This window comes from Carassius auratus, chromosome 42, assembly GCF_003368295.1.
Source record: "Carassius auratus strain Wakin chromosome 42, ASM336829v1, whole genome shotgun sequence".
Taxonomy (NCBI): Eukaryota; Metazoa; Chordata; class Actinopteri; order Cypriniformes; family Cyprinidae; genus Carassius; species Carassius auratus.
The window spans coordinates 3,123,329-3,146,137 of NC_039284.1; the positions used below are offsets into that span (position 1 = coordinate 3,123,329).

Consider the following 22,809-nt stretch of genomic DNA (forward strand, 5'->3'; position numbering starts at 1 on the left):
ACGCCTCATGACGGTCAACATGGAGTTATCTGATAATCAATGTTTCCCTCTTAACTGGCTTTATGTGTGTCTTTTCTGTGTGTGTGTGATCGTACAGTACGTGAAAGCCTTCACTTTGACTGGATCTGTTGCACAGTGTCCCATATGCATGCACAGTTGTCCAGGCTTCGTTTCCCCCACATCTGATGCCATGTGAAGGGCGTGCAGACTGACGGGTCTCAACAGCTGTGACACGAGCACATGGAGCGAAACGCACAGCAACAAATGAGAGCGCTCATCACGCTTATCCATGTTTACATATACAGGTAAAAGTAGGAAGTTTTCAGCACTACTTGCTAATGACCGCTAGCAATTCTGTTCAAGTGCCTCATTCAGGTGTGAGGAACCGCTGAAGAAGCTCTAGAATCCACAACTGTGATGAGTTTGACTTGTGCAAATAAAGAATTGACCATTTTTGATCAATGTCCTGGCAATACTTGATGCACTGTGATCCACTCTTCTGTGTAGAAGGGATGACATTAAGTTTACAGTTTGATTTTAGTTTAATTCTCCAGTACCTGGCCAAAAATGAATGAATGACGGGGCCTCATTCATGCAACAGGAACAGAACACACTTGAATGGAATTGAATTGAATGAAATCTTGATGCAGCAACAATTTCCGTGAATTAATTTTGCGTGTGTTTTGATGAGGACAATTATGCAAGATTATTAAATTTACTTGTATAGCCTCTGATGCTATGCATGACCAGATGCGAGTTATGAAACTTGATTAACCTTTAAAAACATGACAAATTATTTTTGCATTTATGCTACAGTACCTGTTTGACAATCAGTTGCATCTGTAAACTTGAAGAAATGTCAGCTACTTTTGTGATCACTGCTGTTTTAAGAAAATAATTGGTTGTTAAACAAGCTATGCAGTCAGCATTATGTTCACTCTATATAATAGATTTCTCTGAAACCCATGACAAACTCTTTTCGTCCAAGACTGTTTAATTAAAAAAAAGTGTTTTCAGGAGTAATAGCAGTAAAAACATTAGCAGTTTGTGATCTAAAAGTGTTGTTTCCAAACGTCAGCTTCATTGAAGAACTATACAAATCCCTAAAGTGACAGAGGTAAACGTTAGTCAAAAGATTTCTTTCCAGCATGTTTGTATTAACATTAACACCGTCGCGTTAGACAGACCGTGTCGATTACTGTGGTACACACTACAAAGTTCGGTTTGGGAAATGCCGTGCTCTAATGAGTTATGTTAGAACATTGTTATATAAAAACACAAGAATTGGCTAACGTGGGCCGGCTGCTGCTTTCGTCTCGATCCAGTGAAGCGTCCTCAGTGAAGCCGCTTCCGTAGATGTTTACGAAGGTCAAAGTTCACAAATGCCCATGAGGTTCACAGGTAAAAAGCAGACCAAAAATTACGCATTACAAGTGGACAAGTCATTTCAAACATCAAACTAGAATCCGAGGGAATCGTTGGGCAGCGTAGTCATCTTGGAAGGCCACTTTCTAGTGCTTAGAGAAGCCTCTGGCTCCCAGGTTGGATGTGGGTGAGAAGGATGTATGGAGGTATTCATTCAAGAGTCCAGTTCCTGGCACGCACCCTTCCTGTCGCCCCTCGAGCGCTGGAACCCGCGTCGGGCTCAGGGCCGGGGTCTCAGGCCCCTCAGCTACACTTGCAAGATTTGACGATCATGTTGGAGAGCTGCTCCACTTTAGGCGTTCGGCCCACGTAGTAGAGGATGGTGAGCGGCTCCAAGTCTTGAGGAACGCAGCAGGGGGAAGCGGACGCCTCGGGGTTCAGCGTGTTGTACAGGCTCAGCAGCTGCCCAGAAATCAGGAGACACATTGCACGTTTTATTTCTACAGCACAGATCATTTTAAAGCAGCTTCACAATCATAAACAGGACAATAATTCTAAATAGTGTTAAATTAATCAGTAATGAAACATTCAATTAAAGCAGCCCATTACTGAGCTCAATTCAGACCTCAATTCACACCTGATGCCATCAAATAATTTATATTCAAATCATTTTGATCACACTCGTGTCATTCCAAAAACTTGTTGACTTTCTTCCATGGAACACAAAAGATTGATGCATCTAGTGATTTTGTTGTTTCAGTTCTTACGAATGTTTTGCTAATTTAGTTTTTGTTTATTTGGGTGATTGAACTCTTTATGCTTTCATGTGCATGGGGGCAGTCATGGGGGTAATTTTTTTTTTTTTTCTGAATTGAGATTTATACATCATATGAAAGAATATTTTTTTTTGTTTTTTGTTTTTTTCATTGATGTATTGTTTGTTAGGAGGACAACTTTTGGCTGAGATGCAACTAAAAAAATCATAATATTGAGAAAATCCCATTTAAAGTTGTCCAAATGAAGTCCTAAGCAATGCATATTACTAATCAAAAACAAAGTTTTGATATATTTACAGTAGGGGTTATGAAAATTAAAAAATATCTTCATGGAACATGATTTTTACTTAATTTCCTAATGATTTTTGATCATTTTGACCCGTACAATGTATTGTTGGCTATTACTACAAATATACCCCCGCGACATAAGACCGGTTTTGTTCTCCAGGGTCACATTTGGGATCATTGACCTCTCATCTGATGTGACATAATAATAATAATAATAATAATAATAATAATAATAATATGATTTTCAATGAATAATGACTGTTTCTCACACAAAGCATCATGTGACTTCAGAAGGGTTTAGTCTTGGGTCTTGACTACACCTCGACTTTAATGGTACATTGTGACAAGAGGGGTAGGGCCATATGAATGGAGCGATTCAAGTGGAGTTAATGAGAATGAGCAACACCTACACCACTCACAGGTCTCGAGTACCGCGGAGGAGCTCCGGCAGGATAAAAAGAGGAGGAAAGACAGTGAAGGATGAGAGAGGACCAGGCCTGGGTTTTATTTTGTGTTCTGGTTTTGTTTGTGCGTGACAGTCGTCCGGGAGGGGCTGTTGCGCTGATTTGTGATTCTTTTATTATTTTGTGTTTAAGTTTCATTCAAATGTTTGCCAGTTCCTGCCTCCTTCTTCCCGTACTACGGACTTCTTTTCATTTGTGCCAAAACCCATGAAGAAGGAGGGACACACTGCCGAAGATCCCTCGTCGCTGTGGTGAATCCGCGATGCCATCAAGCACGTTGGGTCAGTCTGCCGCTATGGACGTTGGGCTGGAGTGAGTAGCCGGGGGACGGACAAGCTTGCTGTCGGCCACCTGGGATGTGGAGAGACGGCTGCAGTCCGTGAGGGAGGGGTGGAGTCACCTCGTCCATGGCGGCAGATTGTTACGCCATGTTCGATATCACCGTGGATTCACCACGGCGGCAGGGGATGTTCGGTTTCGGCACATATGCAATGTTAGTAGTATGGGAAGAAGGAGGTGGAAACCAGCGAACATTTAATTAAAACTTTAATAATAAAATAAACATAAAACTCGCGAATGACTGCCACACCCAAACACAAACAAAATCAAAACACAAAATAAAACCCAGGCACGGTCCTCCGCTCCTCCGTGGGGCTCAAAACTGTTGAGGGGTACAGGTTTCGCTCATTCTCATTAACTCCACCGGGCTCACTCTGTTCCAACGGCTCTCGGCCCTGCCCCACTCATCACATGCATCTTTGGACATTTCTTTCCATTTCATTCATTGTATTGAAAAGAGCAGCTTGGACATTTTTCAAACAGTATTATTTTTTCCACAAAAGGAAGTAGGTCAGTAGGGTTAAACTGGCATGAAGTTGATGACGTTTGAAGGAGACTCTCACCGAGCTGTGTGTGGTGTCAGCGCTGCGGAGGTATGGGCACGGCCCCGAGCAGAAGTTAGCATGATACCCTTTCGGTTCGTGGATCCACCTCCAGCCCAGATCCTGTCGGAAGTCAATGTACAGCGGCCGAACGCAGCAGTTCTCCTCGTAGTTTCTGAAAGCAGAAGGAAAACCGTCACTTTCTCCACCTGTCCATTCACATCCTCATGCTCTTTGGCTCCTGGTGTGGATTCTGCATTCATTCAGAGATGTTTCCATGCACTTTTCACTTGGATGTTTCTTAGACTTCTATTTCGGTTCTGTATGGCCTTATAAACATGTCAGACAGTCTTTTGAGGATCAGAAATTCCACTGTAAGGTGTGTCATTTTTTCCCTTCTGGATCTGACCCAGGTGTGGAGTGCTAACAGAGAGCCACACACTAAAGAGCCAGTGCACTACAGAGCATACTGGGACAAATCTAAACTTGCAAGCTCCTGCAGAGCCTCCCATTCGCTTCGAGCAGATAGGTGCCAATTAAAAAGTGAATTCTTACAAGGAAAATCTCTCCAGACACATGAGGTGCACTGCTGCTTACTGCAACGCAAAGCAGGGATGTGAATTTGGATTTTACAATTTTTGAAAAGAGAGCAGATCTAATTCAGCTTGCATTCCTTCCTACAGAATAACATTTACAGTATGTTTATACATTTGGCAGATGCTTGTATACGAAGTGGTTTGCATTGCACTTGAGTTATTTGAGTTCAAGCATACCCCGGGAATTAAATAAATGACCGGAGCTCGAAATTCGCAAAGTTCCACTATTAAGACTTAAAATTATTGTTTTGATTTTTTTTTTTCACATTGTATTATATTATATTTTTGCAGGCCCAACCCGTAAGTTAGCATCAACTTGGTTTCCTCCAAAAACCCCAAGAGGGTTCTTCCACTGGCTTTCGGATCACTGCAGGAAATACGCTCTTAAGACTAACACCTTTAATGAATATTCAATTTTGTAATTTTGAAGCCTCAATCCCACCAGAAGTGAAAAGCTAAACATCCTATAAACAAAATAGTCCATGCTCACATGATTTCAGCATCACCATCATTAAGCTTCAGTCTTCATTTGAAAACTATTTCCCTAAAAGTTTGAGTTAGAATGGTTTGCGAGAGTGCGATTATACACATGATGAGGCTGCGAAAGCAACTAGACATTAGATGAGTATCCCACAATAGTCCCATTTAGACTTTTGCGTAAAAGCTTTCAAAATATTGTGGAAGACTATCTTGAGCTTGTGTTCACCGCAGATCTTACTTCAAACATTTAACCCTAAACCCATTAAAAAAACCACTGACTTCAGGACAGTAGAATCAGAAGGGCTAAAACGCTAACTGGTTTCAGGGTTGGCCTACAAAAACACATCATCCCTGCAGACATCTATATTGTGTCATTAGGCCTTAAGTTGAAGAAACACTTACGAGAAGCAGTAGTTGGTGTCCAGCGCACGTTTGCGTCGTCTAGAGGTGGGCAGCACGTCCAGCCGGTGTGGCGGCAGCATCATCAGGATCAGATGAGGGAGAAGCTGCTCCTTCTGTCTTCTTAGTCGACCCAAATCCCAGCGGTTGTGCTCTTCGTACTCGCTCTCCATCCCTGAGAAAGCAGCAGAAGCACAGTCAGTCTAAAACTCACACACAGGCTCACATTACAAACCTTAAAGCCTGGCTCAGGGTAAAAATGGTCACCTAATTACAATCTAATGTTCATTGGAGTGTTTGGATGGGCTTTTACATCCAGTTCAGTTCTGTTCAACTGCAATGTTACAGCTGGCAGATAAGGAACGCAAAACTACATTTTTGATACTAAAGCATCATTTGTATAGCATAACAGTACAGGGATGACAAAATGAAATCTAGTTTAAATCATCTTTAAAAAAATCTGCTTGTGTAAAATGTTTTTTTTTAAGGTACATTAAATTTAAAGACTTTTATCAACTAAAAGTTCAGATTTATTGGACTATGACCCAGTCATGAGGGTCTTTGAGTGTCTTTGTGATTTCACTGCAGGTTGTTTTCTACCAGGCATATTTTCTTGTTGCATGTCTTGCATAAAATGCATTGCAATCTCAGGACAATCTGAAAATTAATTGTAATATCCGTCTGAATGAAATGCATTTTTATATTTCTGCAGAATGCATAGTTTTAAGCAGTTTGGCCCAGCCACAAAAAGAGCCATGTTACTGAAATAATATAGGATTTAATAAATAAATAAGGTAGCATCGTCATGTTTACTTTAAAGCACTCAAGCACAAGAGTTCACAAAGTGTCTAATGTGTAGTGCACTCACAAAACAGCAAGAGCTTTCTCAAAACAAAACCAATCTTCACACAACTTGTCAGAGGCTTCTAGTCGTGATACAGCTAGTTTTTCCGAGAAACAACTAGTCACTGGAGCTGACAAACTTCCCACAAACTTCTGCTCTGCCTGAAAAGTTAATAATAGATGGAAAATTTGACGTCTACACACGTTTTCCACTCGTGTTGTCATTACAGCTGTTTTCTGAGATTTCTTCATCATTATTTTACCACTTTGTTATGTGTTATTATTTCAGTATCATCGGTTTTAGATAAAAGCACCCCAAAGCAAGAACTGCATTATGTATCAGAAGCGTCTCGCTGCAAAGTGGATCCGAGCGCACGCTGACGTCTGGATTCAGCTTCAGCAGCACTTATTCCTGTTGAGAAGTGGAAGAGCGTTCCTGAAGCCCGGCACAGACAGCAGCTCCAGCTCTCCGTCTCCTTGAGCATCTGCTTATTCAATCTGTTTGTGATAGCAAAAGCAGCTTGGGTCCCAGGAGAGGCGTTGCCAGTAGATATGGACACCCCTCTTTCATTGCGGGCCAAGAGTCTGAGTGCCCGCAGTGGCGGTGCATTCCAGCCAGCACGTTCCCAAAACCCCAGACACCCGCGAGGCCCTCAGAACTAAGTGAGATTCCATACGGCAGCGCATTACCATGATCACTGCGTCTGACCGCTGCTGAACGGAGCGCCGAGGCCTTTATCTCAGCAAAAGCATGTGTGATGAAGGTGTGACGAGACGAGATGAGGGTACATCACAAGAGCTTATGGAAGAAACCTGAGAAACTGAGCAGTCATCATATTGTTGACTGAAAAAGGATTACAGGAGTATATTTTGGGGCAGCTGTGGCCTAAAGGTTAGAGAGTTGGACTTGTAACCTGAAGGTCGCAGGTTCGAGTCTCGCAGGAGTTGTAGGTGGGGGAGGGAGTTAATGAACAGCGCTCTCTTCCACCCTCAATACCCATGGCTGAAGTGCTGATAGTGATAAGTGACGTGACTTTCAGCCAAGTATGGTGACCCATACTCAGTATTCATGCTAGCATTTGACCCATACAAAGTGCACACGCACACAAACACACACACACACACAGTGAACACACACCCGGAGCAGTGAGCATCATTTATGCTGAGGCGCGCAGGGAGCAGTTTGGGGTTCAATGCCTTGCTCAAGGGCACCTAAGTTGTGGTATTGCCAGCCCGAGATTCAAACCCACAACTCTAGGGTTAGGAGTCAAACTCTCTTACCACTAGGCCACGACTTCAGTGCAAGATAGTGACCCCCCAGTTGCTCCCCGGGTGCTGGATCTACAGCTGCCCACTGCTCCGGGTGTGTGTTCACTTCTCACTGCTGTGTGTGTGTGCACTTGGATGGGTTAAATGCACAGCACCAATTCCGAGTATGGGTTACCATAATTGGCAAATGTCACTTTTTTCACTCTCACTTTCATTTTACAAGAAAATACTATTTCAGTCTGTGTTATTGAATATGTTACTTGACATTTCTATGGAATTATTTGTTTAATGAATCAATGACTCTGGATCCAAACGATTCACTACTGCACAGACTCTGGATCCAAACGAAACACTACAACACAGACTCCGGATCCAAACAATTCACTACTGCGCAGACTCTGGTTCAAAATGACTTAATTTTCACAAGATGACTGCGGTCATACTGGAATGTTTTGGCTTCACATTTCTATACTGGAAGGAAGTGAAGATGCATTGTTCACCTTTTTTTTTTACAGTCTATGCCATAGAATGTAATAAAACAACAGCATACCACTCCTGTAAAATCTGTGCTTGCAAAGGTTCTGCATGATCTTCTTGTCCTAAACATTCTCAGGGTCTCAATCAGGCTCAAATTGGTCTGGCAAAATTGACGCCATTGTTAACATTTACAGGTGAGGCTTCATTGAAACAGGAACTAAACGGGTCAATTTCCAGAAAGTTCTGTAATTACAAACAGAGTTCAATGGATCTTGTGTCCATAGTTACAGTAGCTAATGATGCTTTTGGGAAACACACCCCAGGTTGTATGAGACAGACTGGGAAGAGAGGTGCTGCAATAATGTAAAATATGTGTAATATATTGCGTTTTTGGAACAATCAAGCATGAAAATCTATGCTAGTAAACCCCAAAAACCAACTCAAGACTTTGAAAAAGAGCATAAAATAACCCCTTTAATATGGTCATAAAAAAAAAAAAAAAAAAAAACTATTGACTTTAGAGTCTTGTCTGAATAGGGCTAACACAAATACAGTACAAGTGGGACCAATAACTAGACTGCATAATCACAATACCATAATTAATCTTCAGAATCATAACAAACTGATACATTTTTTTTATTGTAGTAATGCAAAAAATGCATAACAATTAGAAATTATCCCATCATTGCATGTTGGATTCTGAACACTTGAACAGCACTGTTTTGCATCACTCACCTTTGAATCTGACCTCCAACACCTCATTGACGTTATCAACGATGTCTCCATTGGGACTGAACGTGTGGCACGGGCAGTGAACGCTGACCTCTAGGCCGAGGTTGGTCTCTAAAAAAAGTGGAACACCACACAGTTCGAGATACATTTTCTGTGTAAACATCTCATTCCAGATTCTGTGTGCATTTGGACGTTCACAGCCTTGCCTTCACAGCATCTACTGAGCAACGGCTACTCACAGTATTTAAGCCCACATTAGACTGCTTCTGCATTACCAAACTCTGTTCAAGTAACGGCTCTCTGAGAGATTTTGGCTCATCATAAGGAGCTACAACTGTGCAGTTCACAGGCCAATTCTGAAAGGTTTCTGACATTCATTTAACATCGGTTTTCAAACTGTCATCATTTTCTGAGATATGCAAACTCATCTTTGTTCATTCATTGTAATCATTCCCCAGTTATCAACAGTGATTCCTACATAGATTGAATCATTAGTGACTCTAGGGATTGACTTCAATAATAAATAGAGTTTAAAATGAGTATTCCCCTTATATCTGACTGTACAGTAGAAAATACAGTGGAGTTACAGTGTTTTTTGGTGCAGTTTATCATATTACAGCACAAGAAGCAGTCACTGTGTGGTCAGAATCACTCATCACAACTCAACTTTGGGATTTTTTTCACATTTGTACTTGCTCTGCCAATATTTTCACTAATTATACTGACAGCAGTAAATTCATGCACACACATTTGCTGGAAAACCACAGCATACAGTGAAAAACACTGATTTGTTTATCATTTTAATGGATGATTCCACAGAAACATCAAAGGCTTGTGGAGTGTATTTCATTCACTGATTAGTCACTGATCACTTCACACTTCATAAAAAAAAGTGAAAGTGCAGTACAAACTGTACATCCCACACCAATGTTGTTTTTTCAGTGCCGCTGACATATTTACATGAATTCCAACAACAATCTTAAGTACGCAAACCAAAATGTGTTGTTAACATGACATAAACACACATCTTTCTATCTGATCACTTAATGCAACACATTATATTAGTTCACATATCACCAGGGCAGACCTCTGTGTCTTAATGCCATGATGTAATAGTGTTTGGTGAAGGTTAACTTACCTCTGTACATGAGCCACTCCCGTATGGTCTCAGTGACGTCAAACGAAACCCATTCCGGCGTTCCTTTAGTCAGAACGTTCTTGCCGCCGATGTAACGCTGCTTAGCGATGTGATCATCTGGACGAAGAATCTACCAAAACACACGCAGCATGTTAGTTTAAAAGTCGCTCAAACAAACAGATTGTGCATTCAAATCTTGGCGGAACGATCGTATTTACAAGTTGTACGAACATGAACGCCACCATAAAATGATATTTATACGTGGGAAACTCAGTATTTTCTTTAAGCAGAAATTAAGATTTTTTTGTTTTGTTTTCACTTACATTAATGGTAAGCTGCATGTAAAAAACAGTATTGTACAATTAATATAGAATATATAATGATTTAGTTTACAGCATAAAAAACATCCAATGAATTCTTTATCTTAGTTTTTTTTAACATACCTGACTTCACAATTTCGACTACAGTAGTTTTGGCCTAAGATGTCAAGCCCACAGACTGATGCATACGGCACACACAATTATGCTGCGTTCCAGGCAGGTTTTTGAGTTCGAAAGTCACGATTTGAAACCACGACTCACGTCTTTGTTTCAGGCACGTCTCACCAAACTGCTTGAGCGCAAATAATTGTAGCTAGATTATTAATTTTATTCCAATGTTATATTGTCCTAAAGTCTATTTCTCACCATGTACCACTTGCATAAACACCACATTCGTAGGCAATATTATTCGTAGGGGCTGCAATTGTTGTTTCGCGGGCTATGTGACGTCAGAGCACGGAACTGGGAGTACATCGATCTAGTACGAGTTCACGAGTTCACCGTTCCAGTGCACTTTCACTGGTAGAAGGTTGGAAAAACACGGGTTACGGGTTGCCTGGAACGCGGCATTAGAAACACTTTGGGAGTTTCGAAGTCGTCATCGGATTGGTTGAATTATACAGGATTTCTGGGAGACGTGCATGTCGTTTTCCCACTGGAAACTAAAATGCAGTGATGTCCCAGGAATTCTACACACCAGTCTGTTATTGTGGGGACATTTTCATGCCCCTGAACATGATTGGTTGCTTTACCTGTCAGTCATATGGCCTCTTAGGCAGTCCTTGGCCATTCAAAGTGCCCATAGTTCCCAGACCTACTACCGTCTGTCTGAAGACTTACTCTTCAGTGACTCTGAACATTAAACTGAGATATGAGCAAAGTTTTTTAACATGGAAAATAATGACACACGTGATCTTGAGGAGAACACAAACTTTCTCCTGTACACGTACAGACAGACAGAGATTAATCCAGACACCGGAGCTGCCCGAGGCCAAACGTGTCTGCTCTCTCACTCATGGAAAAACTGAGTTGTGGAGTCTGATAGCCCATAATACAGCACGTCAACGCCTGCGAACTCAGTCAACACACACTGAGCACTTCACCGCATACACGCCTCTGATTGACAGCTACATTTGAATGCAGGTGAAGATTCTTGTTCAGAACCAGTTGCATTCATTTTAGATACTGGAACTGAATATTTTCCATGATGTTGACAGTTCTTGAACTGAACTCTGGCAGACATCAGCTCTGTTCCTCTCTGTCTACATAGACAGCATCCTAGACAAAAACTCGTAAGGGAGCAGTTGAGAAAGTATTTGTAGCATGATACTTTCTAAATCACACAAATAACTTTGTAGTGATACTTTTCAACACAAATAATTACAAGGCGCTTTGAAATGCTTGATTCTGATTGGCCATTAGGGCCGTTTTTGATTTCTGACAATGAAAGCGAGGCTGTGAGGGATTGAAGTATGGATTGGACTGCTATTTAACAACATAACAAATGTTCTGACAAAATAAAACTTTCAGCAAACAAAAACTCCATAAAACTGTTTTGAAAGTAGTGAGTTGTGAAAATTTTGTGATGTACGACAACTAGATACTCTAGATCGAAACAGGTCTATCCCTTTAAATCTGTGTTACATTCAATTTGGTGTCTAGCCTGACTCTAATAATTCAAGATTCAAGCTTTTTATTCGCCACATGCACAATTATATAGAGCATATATAACCAGCAGTGAAGCTCATCCAAGAAGACGCTACAATCTTGCGTCCCTCTTATAGGCTAATTATTGTTTAGAAAATGAAATTTGAGGACTTAAATATTAATAACAATGTTATGTTGTAGTGTTCACCCTCTCTATATAAGAAATAGAGATGTATAAAATAAGATTATAAGATGATAAACAGGTTAGTGAGCTAATGAAAAAATTAAACTCAACATATCAATATTTTGTGACCAATTATTTACTTTTGTGCCAAGCAGGTGTGTAATAGGCAGGATTGAGCCTGTCAGGGTTTATTTTGCAATAACAACCATCCAGATGTACAATATCCCTTAAACTTATAGTTAATATTTCTCTCCCTTAGGATATCTTTTGCTAATCTCTTCACAGTGTATTCTGGGATTGCCTTCTCCATGATGAATAGGGTACACTGTGCACTATTTACTCCAGTGCAGGTCTAGTGTATGAATTTTGTGTTCAACATCCCACACTTTATGTTTTACAGCTAAATAAGTGCATCATCCAGGTATTTAAAGTGCACTTATTGTAGGAGTTTTCAGAGTGAATACAATGCTTGCACTATTTATACAATAAAATGGCATAAATTTGATAGGACCATGGCACGAGAAATTATGTTTTAACCCAGTTTGAGTTTGCAGACTGAATCTAATATGCATAAAAAAACAAAGATAATATTCTCACATGATGTGTGATTCACAAATGAATTGTTAAGGAAGCAGATTTATTGATCCTTAACCATTTCTGATCCTTGGCTGTCAAATCAGACCACAGGCAATAAGCATAACATTTTTATTTTTAATGAAATTAATGTTATATATATATTTTTTTTTTCTTTTTTTTTTTTTAATAATACTTAGTCTTTGATATTTTGTATTTCATGATATTAAATAATATTTACCTCTGAATTATGGATCATTTACTTCCAAAGAAAATACATATTAGATTAAATTAAATTAACAGTGTTTAAATTATATAAACACAATTATATTTTATATATATATATATATATATATATATATATATATATATATATATATATATATATATATATATATTTATTTAATTTTAATAGATTTTTTCTTTTGATTCAATGGATCAATGAATCATTCATAAAGACAGTCACTTACTTCATGAATGAATCAGACATTCTGAACGAATCAACTGAATCAATGACTCACTCATTACGAGCAACTTCCTGCCACTTACTGGCACTTTCAGTGTCATCAAAGTACCATTTCATGTTTTTCTCATCATATTTCTATATCAAAATGTCATTTTTAAACATTGCATTAATGCATTTACGTCAGGTGTGTTAAACAGTCTACTCTAAATACTGCTCTTCTGCAGTCTAAACTAGTCTAAACTAACTGATTTTATTTGATTGGGATCATCTTTGTGTATCATATTGACTTAATGGTTTAAACTTAACATTCTCAATAAAACAAATATTAATGGACAAAAACATACAAGAAAAAACTATTTCAAATGTCATGCTTAATTCAATGCGTTACTTGCCGTTTCTTTGTAACCGTTTGTAAAATGTACTCCCACCCCCAGTGTACATTTAATAAGGTTAGAGAAAACTGCCCTTATAGAGGTAAAAGATGCCCTGGGAAATCAATTTAAGGAGGCAAGTATTGGCCTGTAATTGTAAAGTTATTGATAGAAGGTGCTCCTAACATTTTCACAGTAATTACCAATTTGTTATCAATGCAAGTATAAGAGGAAACCATAGACTGTTCATTTCTTACGAAGGTATCTCATCTATCGTCTTCACTACATGTGCAGTAGAAAAGCCCCTTGAAAGCAGCTGTAAGCGGCCCCTCGCTGTCTGACGCTTCAGTCTGCCAGATAAAATCAGCATCCGCCGCGGCTCCGGAGCACGGAGGTCCCACAACTGCTTGGCCCATGAAAAGCAGGCTGGGATAAGTAGGTTCTGGAGCGCTGCGAGGAGCTAATCTAACATCCTGTGAGACCGCGGCTGGGGGCGGAGGTCCGCCGAGAGCAGTTGAGCGGCCCACGCCAGAATGTGGGGGCGAATCGCTCACTTCACGCCCCGCCTGACTCCAACGCTCTCTCCTGCGGGGCAAAGCAGCTTGTGAGGGGAGACTTGAGACCAACGGCTCCTTTACAGGAAATGCTGGAACCCGATCAGGGCTCTCAGGATCCCACAGGAGATCCAGGGGGAAACTGAGCGGAATTCCCTCCTGTGAATACAACACCTATAGAATACATACTTGTGGAATGAATCTGTTATATAACGAGTGGCAGGGTTTTATATTGCGGTTAGAGGCATCGGCATGTGAAAGTAAAGCTGGGAGTTTCTCAGAATGCTTCTTTTGTTCGCTTGCAATTGTGCAAATGTTCTTCTGTATAATCCATCAGCACCTGGAATACAGATCAGGCCTGGAAAAGACTCGTGCTCGAGCTGAGTTCAGAACAGTGCCATCATCTTTCTCTGTGTCTGTGTTTGTTCTGTGTGTGGAAACTAGTGTCTGAGGCTCAAATGTGAACGATGTGTTGTACTTATGAACTACTCATGTGCTAAAGCATTGAAGATAATTAAACCAAGTACTATAGAAAACAAATGATCACTTTAACTGATCATTAAAAAGTTATTAAGGTTTGGTTAATTGTTAAAAATATTCACTATACACTACTATTGTTTTTTTTAAAATGTTTTTTAACAAATTGACATCTCTTCCGACATCTTGTCTTCTAAAGACCCTTTTAATTTTTTTATTCTACTCCTGTGTTACTGACTGATCTGAAGAAAGCTCTTTACATCTCATCATTCAAAGATGTACACAACCTCAGGCTTTGTGTGAGTTTATGAAATAGTTTTGGCTTTATAATGCTTGTAAATACCAGTAAGACTGTCATACGCTCAGCTCAGTTTCACATACTGCTCATGTAAATCCATTCCACAGAGTTCTGCAGATTTTCCCTTTAAAATTAGTAGAGAAAACATCCAGAAATCCCACCTGGGCCTGATCATAAATCCTCTAAGTCTTCTTGGAAAAATAAAGTCTTAACCCTATAAAGCCTACTGTATTATATTTGGAGGACTCCAAATGATCAACATGATCAAACTCTTCTGTTAAACCTGTTTCACACTCAATCTCCTCATGTTTTCTGTCTCTGATTGATAGTTTAGAGTCAAATCTCTTCTAGTGTAACTGTAGAAGCATCCAGCTTCAGCTCGACTCAAATCTTGTCTGATTGTGATCAAGTAAAGGTCAGAATAAGGTCAGTGATATCTCCAGATGAACTCTTACTGGACTGAAGCAGCTCAGCTTTACTTGATTCTCCATCAATCATGTTTTAGAGTCTCAAATCTGATCCTCAGGATCTTTTGAGGAGCGTTTGTTTCCAGAAGCTTTACTTTCACTGTTCCTCAGCGGAGGAATGATCTTCGCAAGGTTCCAGAACATCTCACATCTTCAGGTTATGTCAGTATAAGCTCTACTGTTATTACAGGCATCAGAATTTAATCATATACATTAAACATATATCAGCATCTGCTCTGTTTGAGTCTCTAAATAAAACTGAGCATTTTTTTCATCTCCATATTCTCACTGTATCAGACTATAAGGATCCATAAAAGCCTGATTTATCAAATATGATACTCCAAAAAATTCCAAATTCCATTTGAATTAATTGGAGTTTTCTGACCATGATTTCATGTGAAGAGTGTGATTATCACCTGGTAGAGCTCGATGCGCTGCTCGTTTCTCTTGGCGCTGGAGTTGGGCACACGCAGCGCACGAAACTCTGCCCGGAACAGGTTGGTGGCGTTCTTCTCCATGCTGGAGACGTTGAAGCGGAACACTTTTGATGTTATTCCCTTGGGGCAGTAGGGAAGGTCATCTGTAATGGGAGAGGTCAGAGGTCAGTTACTGTCAGAGAACAGGCATCGGTTTCCTCTGATCACTCATTCAGGCAAACCTCTCACCCATCTGTTTACGCTTTGTGGCACAGAAGTTCAGAAATGCAGAAATGAAAGCCAAATGTGTACAGGACTAAACTACAGAACAGGTGTAGCCTCAGATTACACGAGTAAATGTCATAAATATCACAATATACTGTAGTAAATATCATATCATTTCATTTCACATTAACTGCTCAGAAGCATATGGGCGCTTCAACGCTGTAAACTATTTTGGAGATTAAAGATTATTAAAGATTATTGGAGTATGTTGTACAAGAAAATATAATTTGTAGTCTTTCTACTTCAAAATGTCCTGTTTATTTTTTTCAGTCTGTTAATTGCTGTTTCTTTGTAACAATTAAAAAAAGCAGTTCTGAGTAAAACAAGAAAAATAAAATTACACCAAATTATTTTTAGTGGATGGTACATTAACTCTTAAGGCTAAAAGTGAATATAATTCATTATATAATAATACCAGTGAATAGAAAATCACAGAAAGTGACATTTATTGTAAAGAAAGATGCACAAACACACATTTCAATGCTAATTATTGACACACACACACACACACACACACATTTCGTTTTGTTTTATTACTCTTCTCCATTATCTGAAGATCTACTGCTGCCATGTTCAGAAGAAGATGTATCCCAGCGTGTCTTTCAGTTGTTTTGACTGTGCAGTGAAGATTGCCGTTAAACGCACCAATCAAAAAGTGGGCATCATTCACAAACAAGAGCGTACCTATTTCTCATGCAAACAGATGTGTCAAACACATTCATCTGTCCTGTGCCTCGTTCTAATGTTGATGAATCTAGATTATTACGAGTTCTCTAGCTCAACTTTAATTTTAGCATTTTATTCAACCCTTTTAAAAAGCTGTAAAGCACTTCTTCTGCTTCGTCTTAGGTCTAACGCTAGAGTCTGTGCTCACTGATGACAGACCACAGTCCATTAGCGATCCACTAAATTCCTGGCTGGCTGGCTGGCGAGTCAGATGTGGAATATTTATGTAATATGAACAGATTATGCCAGATCTGGCCAGACGTGCTGCACATACTGTACCTCATGCAAACCACACACTTATGCAAGCCTCCTTCTTGATTTTGGTGCACAAAATGATAACATGTACAAAGTCACACCATCTTTCCTTGTGGTGCACAAAAAACACCAAAATCGAAAGAGAACGCAGTGCAAAAGTGCAGGGAATGAGCATGCAAACAGAAAGATGGTGTGACGACGGGTATATCTTTGGAGAATGCAGTGGCTGTTAACCCAAACCGTCTCTCCGTAAGCTTCTCACACCACTCTCCTTCTTTAAAGCCCCACTTTGAGATTTGAAATTCTAATCAACTCTTCGGTTTCCTTCTAGATGATCTCATTTTTCCTACTGCTGTGTTTTAGGTGGATTTCACATTACGGCTGATTTTCACCAGGGTTGTAGCTCGTAGCTCATTTGTTCCATGAATGGAAGTGCAGGGATTTTTGCTATAAATGAAGTCGAATACAAAGATTAGTGTGCAGTCATCAGATACGGGTCAACCGGGCGGAGAGTGATGTCACCGCGATCGCACGCTTGCCCAAACACCTTCAGGGTTCACAAACCAGAGAGAAAGCCAAACCAGTGATATGTTTGTGATGTGGTAGCAGTTTACAATTATATTCTGTTTGCTAATATTAATTAATTGCATAGTAAACTTTATTTATTTAACAATAATATTTTAATTGCCTGATACAATTAAATAATTTCAGCCTCTTGTAGACCTTATTGGTTACTTACAGACAATTATAAACTTGAATAGTTTTAATTGTTTATATGTTTATCATTTCTAAGTGTTGAAATGCATTTTATCATGATTTTTATATTTTATTATTATTTTTTTATTTTTTTTAAAGGAGGTATTGGTATTTATGATGTGTTGTTTTATACAGATCAGAAAGTTAATTACTTGAATTAGGAACTCCAAGATGTATCCAATATGTTTTCTCAATTACTGAGAAATGTCACTACTATCACACCTCTTTACAATAAATCAAAATCAACCGAAAAGTTGATTAAATATCTAATCCTGGAAGAATAGTATGTAGTATGAAGTCCAGCTAATAGTGCAGAGCTGTAAGGGTTAAATCATTTTTACCCGCCAAAGATACAGCCATCAGAACAGATAACAGCGGACTGAACGCAAATCAAAGCAACTTGTAAAGGCACACAATCTGTGAAGAACATCGTGTGTTTTCTTTCAGGTCCTGTGCTGTCTTTTTTCTGCTTCCAAATGGCAAGTCCGAAGTGAAATGATGTCATGCGGTAAATATTCTGAGTGCATTTATCAAGCGCTGTATAATAGTGAGAGGTGAAGTGACTGTTTGACTTCTGCGGTCGTTATTTGAAGTATCTCTGAGTGAACGTGGAATCCCTCAAATAAATGACACGACGGCTGAAAGGCCGCAGACTGTGAGATGAGATAATGCGCAAAAACCTTCTGCTGACTCCAGCGCTCACGTGACTGCGAAATAAGAGACGAAGAGAAGGAAAAACTGTGTGTGTGTTAGTGTGTTTTGGCCTGCAAATGCAATCTCTGTTTTGCTTGGAAATGACATCACCTTCTTACTATTAAACATATCAGAAGGGCTGCTTTCTGCAGCTCTGATCCACATCCATCGCTCTCTGGCAGCCAGGAGACTGCCACCATCTGCTAACTGGGTGTTCCTCCATCAACAAAGAGCATTATCTGGAAAGTTGACTGTGACGATGGCAGGGTTTTCAAGAGCCAATCAGTCGACGGCTGGAGAGACTGGAACGCAGGTGCACGGCTTTATCTCGCTCTGCTCTGGGTTAATGGATAAACAGGTATGGAATGGCAAAAATGCTTTCCAATGTTGTCACGCACTCATTTTTGGATGCAAATACACCCAGAGCCGATAAGAAAGCGTAACCTGTTGATGCACTCAAAGCCAATGCTGGGACGCTTGGAAAAGCATGATGTGTAAATGATTCCACACCCCACAAGCTTCCAAAACTCAGTGCATGAAAAGCCATTACTTTAGCTGATGTGTATGGAACATGAATATACTTTACTCCATCCACCCTCATCCTCCCTTACTGTGCTCGCTGAAACTGAAAACTGCTTGATGGAAAGAAAAGGGATCCTGTTGCCAGGCCACAAATGTGCGTCTTCCCACTGGAGTGCTAAAATTCTTTTGTGAAGGCTCCAGTGGGACTCTGTTTAAAAATAACACTGAGCACTTGCATAGTGGCGTGGGGTGATAATAATTTAATACGAAGCACTTAAAAATATACATCTATCTGATGCAATCACCTGCTGCCATCATAAAGAAGAGCGTGCATGCATAAGCAGTGTTAATTTTGACACAAAATTTTAATTTAGTTTTAGTCTTAGTCTTTTGACTATAATTCTTTTTAGTTTTAGTCAAGTTTTAGTCATCTGATTTGTTTTAATTTTAGTCTTATTTTAGTTGACTAAAATTGCTTTGTATTTTAGTCGACTAAAATTGCTTGGTATTTAAGTCGACTAAAATAAGACTAAAATCAATAACAGATTTACTAGACAATTTTTTACAGCTGGTATAGGAAACAAACTTAACCAAAATATATAAAACACAAATTCAACTTTATTTCAACACAACTGTGTCTTTATTTCGATTCAAAAGCTTTTATGCAGCAACAAACACTGTCATGATAATGTAAACAATAACTAGCTGCCAACTGACCATCAATAAAAGAAAAATAAAGTTAGGTCCAGGACCTTAAAGCTTACAGCTGAGCTGAACAATAAGTGCATACATTTAAAGTAAATATTTAATAAGTTGGCAGCTAGGTGGATAAAAAAAGTAACAAGATTTTATAAGGTATTCATTTGTCTAGCAATATTGTATGTTTTAAATACTACAATATTGCTAGATTAGTATGTATAATGATAGGATGTGAACATTCATGTTTCACATGACTAATATAGAAACATTTGTGATATTGTCAACAAGTAGAACATTATAAAATATACTAAACATTAGTATTAATCAAATGTATTTATCATGATATTACGTATTAGTATTGTGCTCTCATCTAACTTGAAGAAGGGGCTATTTTACAGTACTTTTCAGTTCGTAATATTTAATGCTACAACATCTACGCACTGCACTATTCCAATTTTGCTTAGCTCAATAAACAAAAGAACATCGTTGTGAAATTACATTTGGGAAAATGTCCGGGTGGCTCGTCTGTAAATGTCTTTTCAAATTGGTTGTGTTCTTGCCACGAATGAGCGCTCTGCGTGCTTTACACTTTGTTTTGTTTTGTTCGTCGTCAAACGTGAAGTGAGCTGTGGACATTTTGTCGCTCTTTTAGACAGTAGGGACTTTAAGCAACAGCTGCAAATGGAACGGCTACAGCGACCGGAAGTTTGCCGTCACACCGCTGTAGCCAAGAACGTAAAAGTCACTAAGCAACGGTAAAACAGAACAGCGCAACGCAGCATTAATTCATTTATTGAGATCCAAAAAAATATATAATTTAAAAAAGCAAGAGAAGGATTGCTTTTGGCGTTAAATGACAATCTTTTGTCAGAAGAGGAGTTTTTAATATTGTATGATGTAAATAAGTCTAAAAACATAACATTTATTTACCTAACCTCTCACGTTGTAGCGACTCCGGCAAATCAGCTGTTCTCCCGTAGTAGACCGTTAAATTAGAACGTCACAGAGTAGCAGTTAAATTCGCGCAGGCGCAATACAACGCCACAACGGCGTTGCCGTTCCACCAGAGGCTGTTGCTTAAAGTCCCTATCACCTCTTCGAATGCCGACTTCCCGGGAGCTCATAAAAACTGAAAACCTTCGCTTCACGTCTCAATAAGTCAGGCTCTGATTGGTTCTCTTCTCTCGTGCAGTCTGTTCTGTTTTGCCGGTTCTTTTGCTCATTCCTCGCATCTCTCCCGTCTGCTGATTTGATTTTCGTCACAGTCTATTTTCGTCTCGTCCTTTATTCGTTGACGATAATGTCAATCAATTTAGTCATAGTTTTAGTCTCCATCAGTGCCTTCTATTTTAGTTTTCGTTTCGTTTTCGTCTGCAAAAATATATTCGTGACGAAAATAATGACGAAAATATTTAGTCAACGAAATTAACACTGTGCATAAGCTTTCAAAATTATTCCTTTCCGAGGAAAAAATTTGCCTCCTTGACTTGCACTCACAAGCTCATGCCATATTTTGTCCAATCAGATGCTCTCTAGAATGATTAAGTCCCTCCTCCTTATACCACCTGCCATCAACTACCAACAGCAGGCAGCCAATCACAGTTCACAGCTCTGATACTCTGAGCTCTGAAATTAAAAAATATATTTTCCACTTAAACTTGTCAACCAGGGTTTTTGAAAGCATTTGCCTCGAAAAATAAAAAAAGATATTTCAGACCATTCGGATCAGAATCCTCTGGAGAAACTCTTTCAAACCAGCAGATCCCTGAGGAACGTTCCAAACGGAACTCAGAGGTTCCTGCGAGAACATTGGGTAGTGTTCCAAACATAAGGGTTCTTTATGGGCATTCCATAACATCCATGGAATCTTTCCATTCCATAAAAGTTATTTATACTGGAAAAGTGTTGAGAAAAATAAGTATAAGGATTTATTGATTTTTTTTTTTATTTTTTTTATTTATTTTTTTTTTTGGTTGCAGAATGGTTCTTCAATTGCATCACTGCAAAAAATAAAAATTAAAAAAAATAAATTGAAGCCTTTATTTTTAGGAGTCCAACAAGCCCACAGGGGGAGATCTTGAAATACTGTATATATAGAAGTTCATGTCATCCAGCAAACAGCTCAGTTTGGACCGTCTGGTTCTGATCTCACTAAAACCCATCAGCTCTCCACAATCTCTTGTCTCGCCTTTGAACAGCTTCACCGTGCAATCAAGTGTGCTAAACTAGGAAGACTTTCACACAACTGACTGTGTCCTCAAATAATCTGGGGCCCGTCTGGACTTGGATGGGGCCCAGAGACACATGGAAAATTGACCCTCCGATGAACGAACAGACCAGACAAACCATGCAAATGGTTTTCAGATGTCGAGTCGTTCCCTTTATTATCAGGACTGAATAAAAACTGTTTAGTGAATCTCCTCGTGTGAACGTGAGTCAGAGATGCACTATCATCACCTTCCTGCAACAACTTCAGAAGAACCTTCACAAACACAGTGACATTATATAACAGTTTTAATGAGATAAACAAATGCTTAGAAATACGGTTTATATTGCACCCTGCTCTCTAGATATTGTTATCAGCCCTGGCCATTAGAAAACCAGACCAGATTTTCGTATTTGCATTTATATGAACGACTGACCTATTAGTTATTTAAAAGCGTTACTATAAATGAACATCCACGGAAAGCCCCGTCTCCGGTGTGGCACCTCCTCCTCGATGTGGACTTACTGTTTTCGGGGGAGCCCTGGATCATGTTGAATTTGTGTATCTCTTTAGCGTAGTATTCGGTCTCGGTGTTGTCCTGGCCGCAGCTCTGGTGTCGGTCTCGTCCTAACTCCTCCAGCAGTTCCCTCGTGCTGTTATAGAGGGCCAGCACTTGATAGGGCACCTGATTAGGGCCCAGGGTCTGCGGCGGGCTGGTCAGCCGCAGCTTGCTGAGGATCTGACCCCGGATGGCCTCCACCCTCTTCTTCTTGATGTGGTCGATGTCCACCGTGGTGCAGGTTGACAGAGAGAAACTCATGGTCACACTGTTCAAGAGAAGGAAAAACAGCAGTCCTCTGCCCAAATGCATGGTTTGTTCTGTACACTTGTCACACTAGTAAACACAGTTCCAGTTCAGCTGAATAGGTTTAGAAAGATAATGAGACTAATTCCAGGTTGTCCTCTCTATGGGCTGGAGTTCAAGTGCTGAGCCTGTTTTCTCCATGAGAGTCCATTCTGCAACTTTATTCCATAGAAGCACTACACAGTAATCCCATAACATCCTTAAACATCCATCACTGGCGCTTTACAAAGGACCAGATTTTCAGAATAGTGTTCCCCAGTCGCATTTTCCCAGGAACCGAGCGCAGTGAAGGACTCCTGAAGCCTCTCGTGTCAGATGCAC

The 22,809-nt window shown here is 39.7% G+C and overlaps 1 protein-coding gene across 2 annotated transcripts; it reads right to left on the reverse strand.

Moving 5' to 3' along the window:
- Positions 1-971: 971 nt before the first annotated feature.
- LOC113060431 (transforming growth factor beta-3-like) lies at positions 972-22,809 on the reverse strand. 2 transcript variants are annotated; one of them, XR_003278249.1, is made up of 8 exons: positions 22,149-22,809; positions 15,482-15,645; positions 9,709-9,838; positions 8,574-8,681; positions 5,253-5,424; positions 3,796-3,949; positions 1,561-1,827; positions 972-1,527 (listed from the first exon to the last, which is right to left on the reverse strand). XR_003278249.1 is itself a non-coding variant. In XM_026229340.1 (7 exons), the coding sequence occupies exons 1-7, from the start codon at positions 22,492-22,494 to the stop codon at positions 1,669-1,671; spliced, it is 1,233 nt and encodes a 410-aa protein (XP_026085125.1). In that variant the 5' UTR covers positions 22,495-22,809; the 3' UTR covers positions 972-1,668. The 2 variants fall into 2 exon arrangements, 1 of the variants encoding a protein (XP_026085125.1); XM_026229340.1 differs by having other exon boundaries at positions 972-1,827.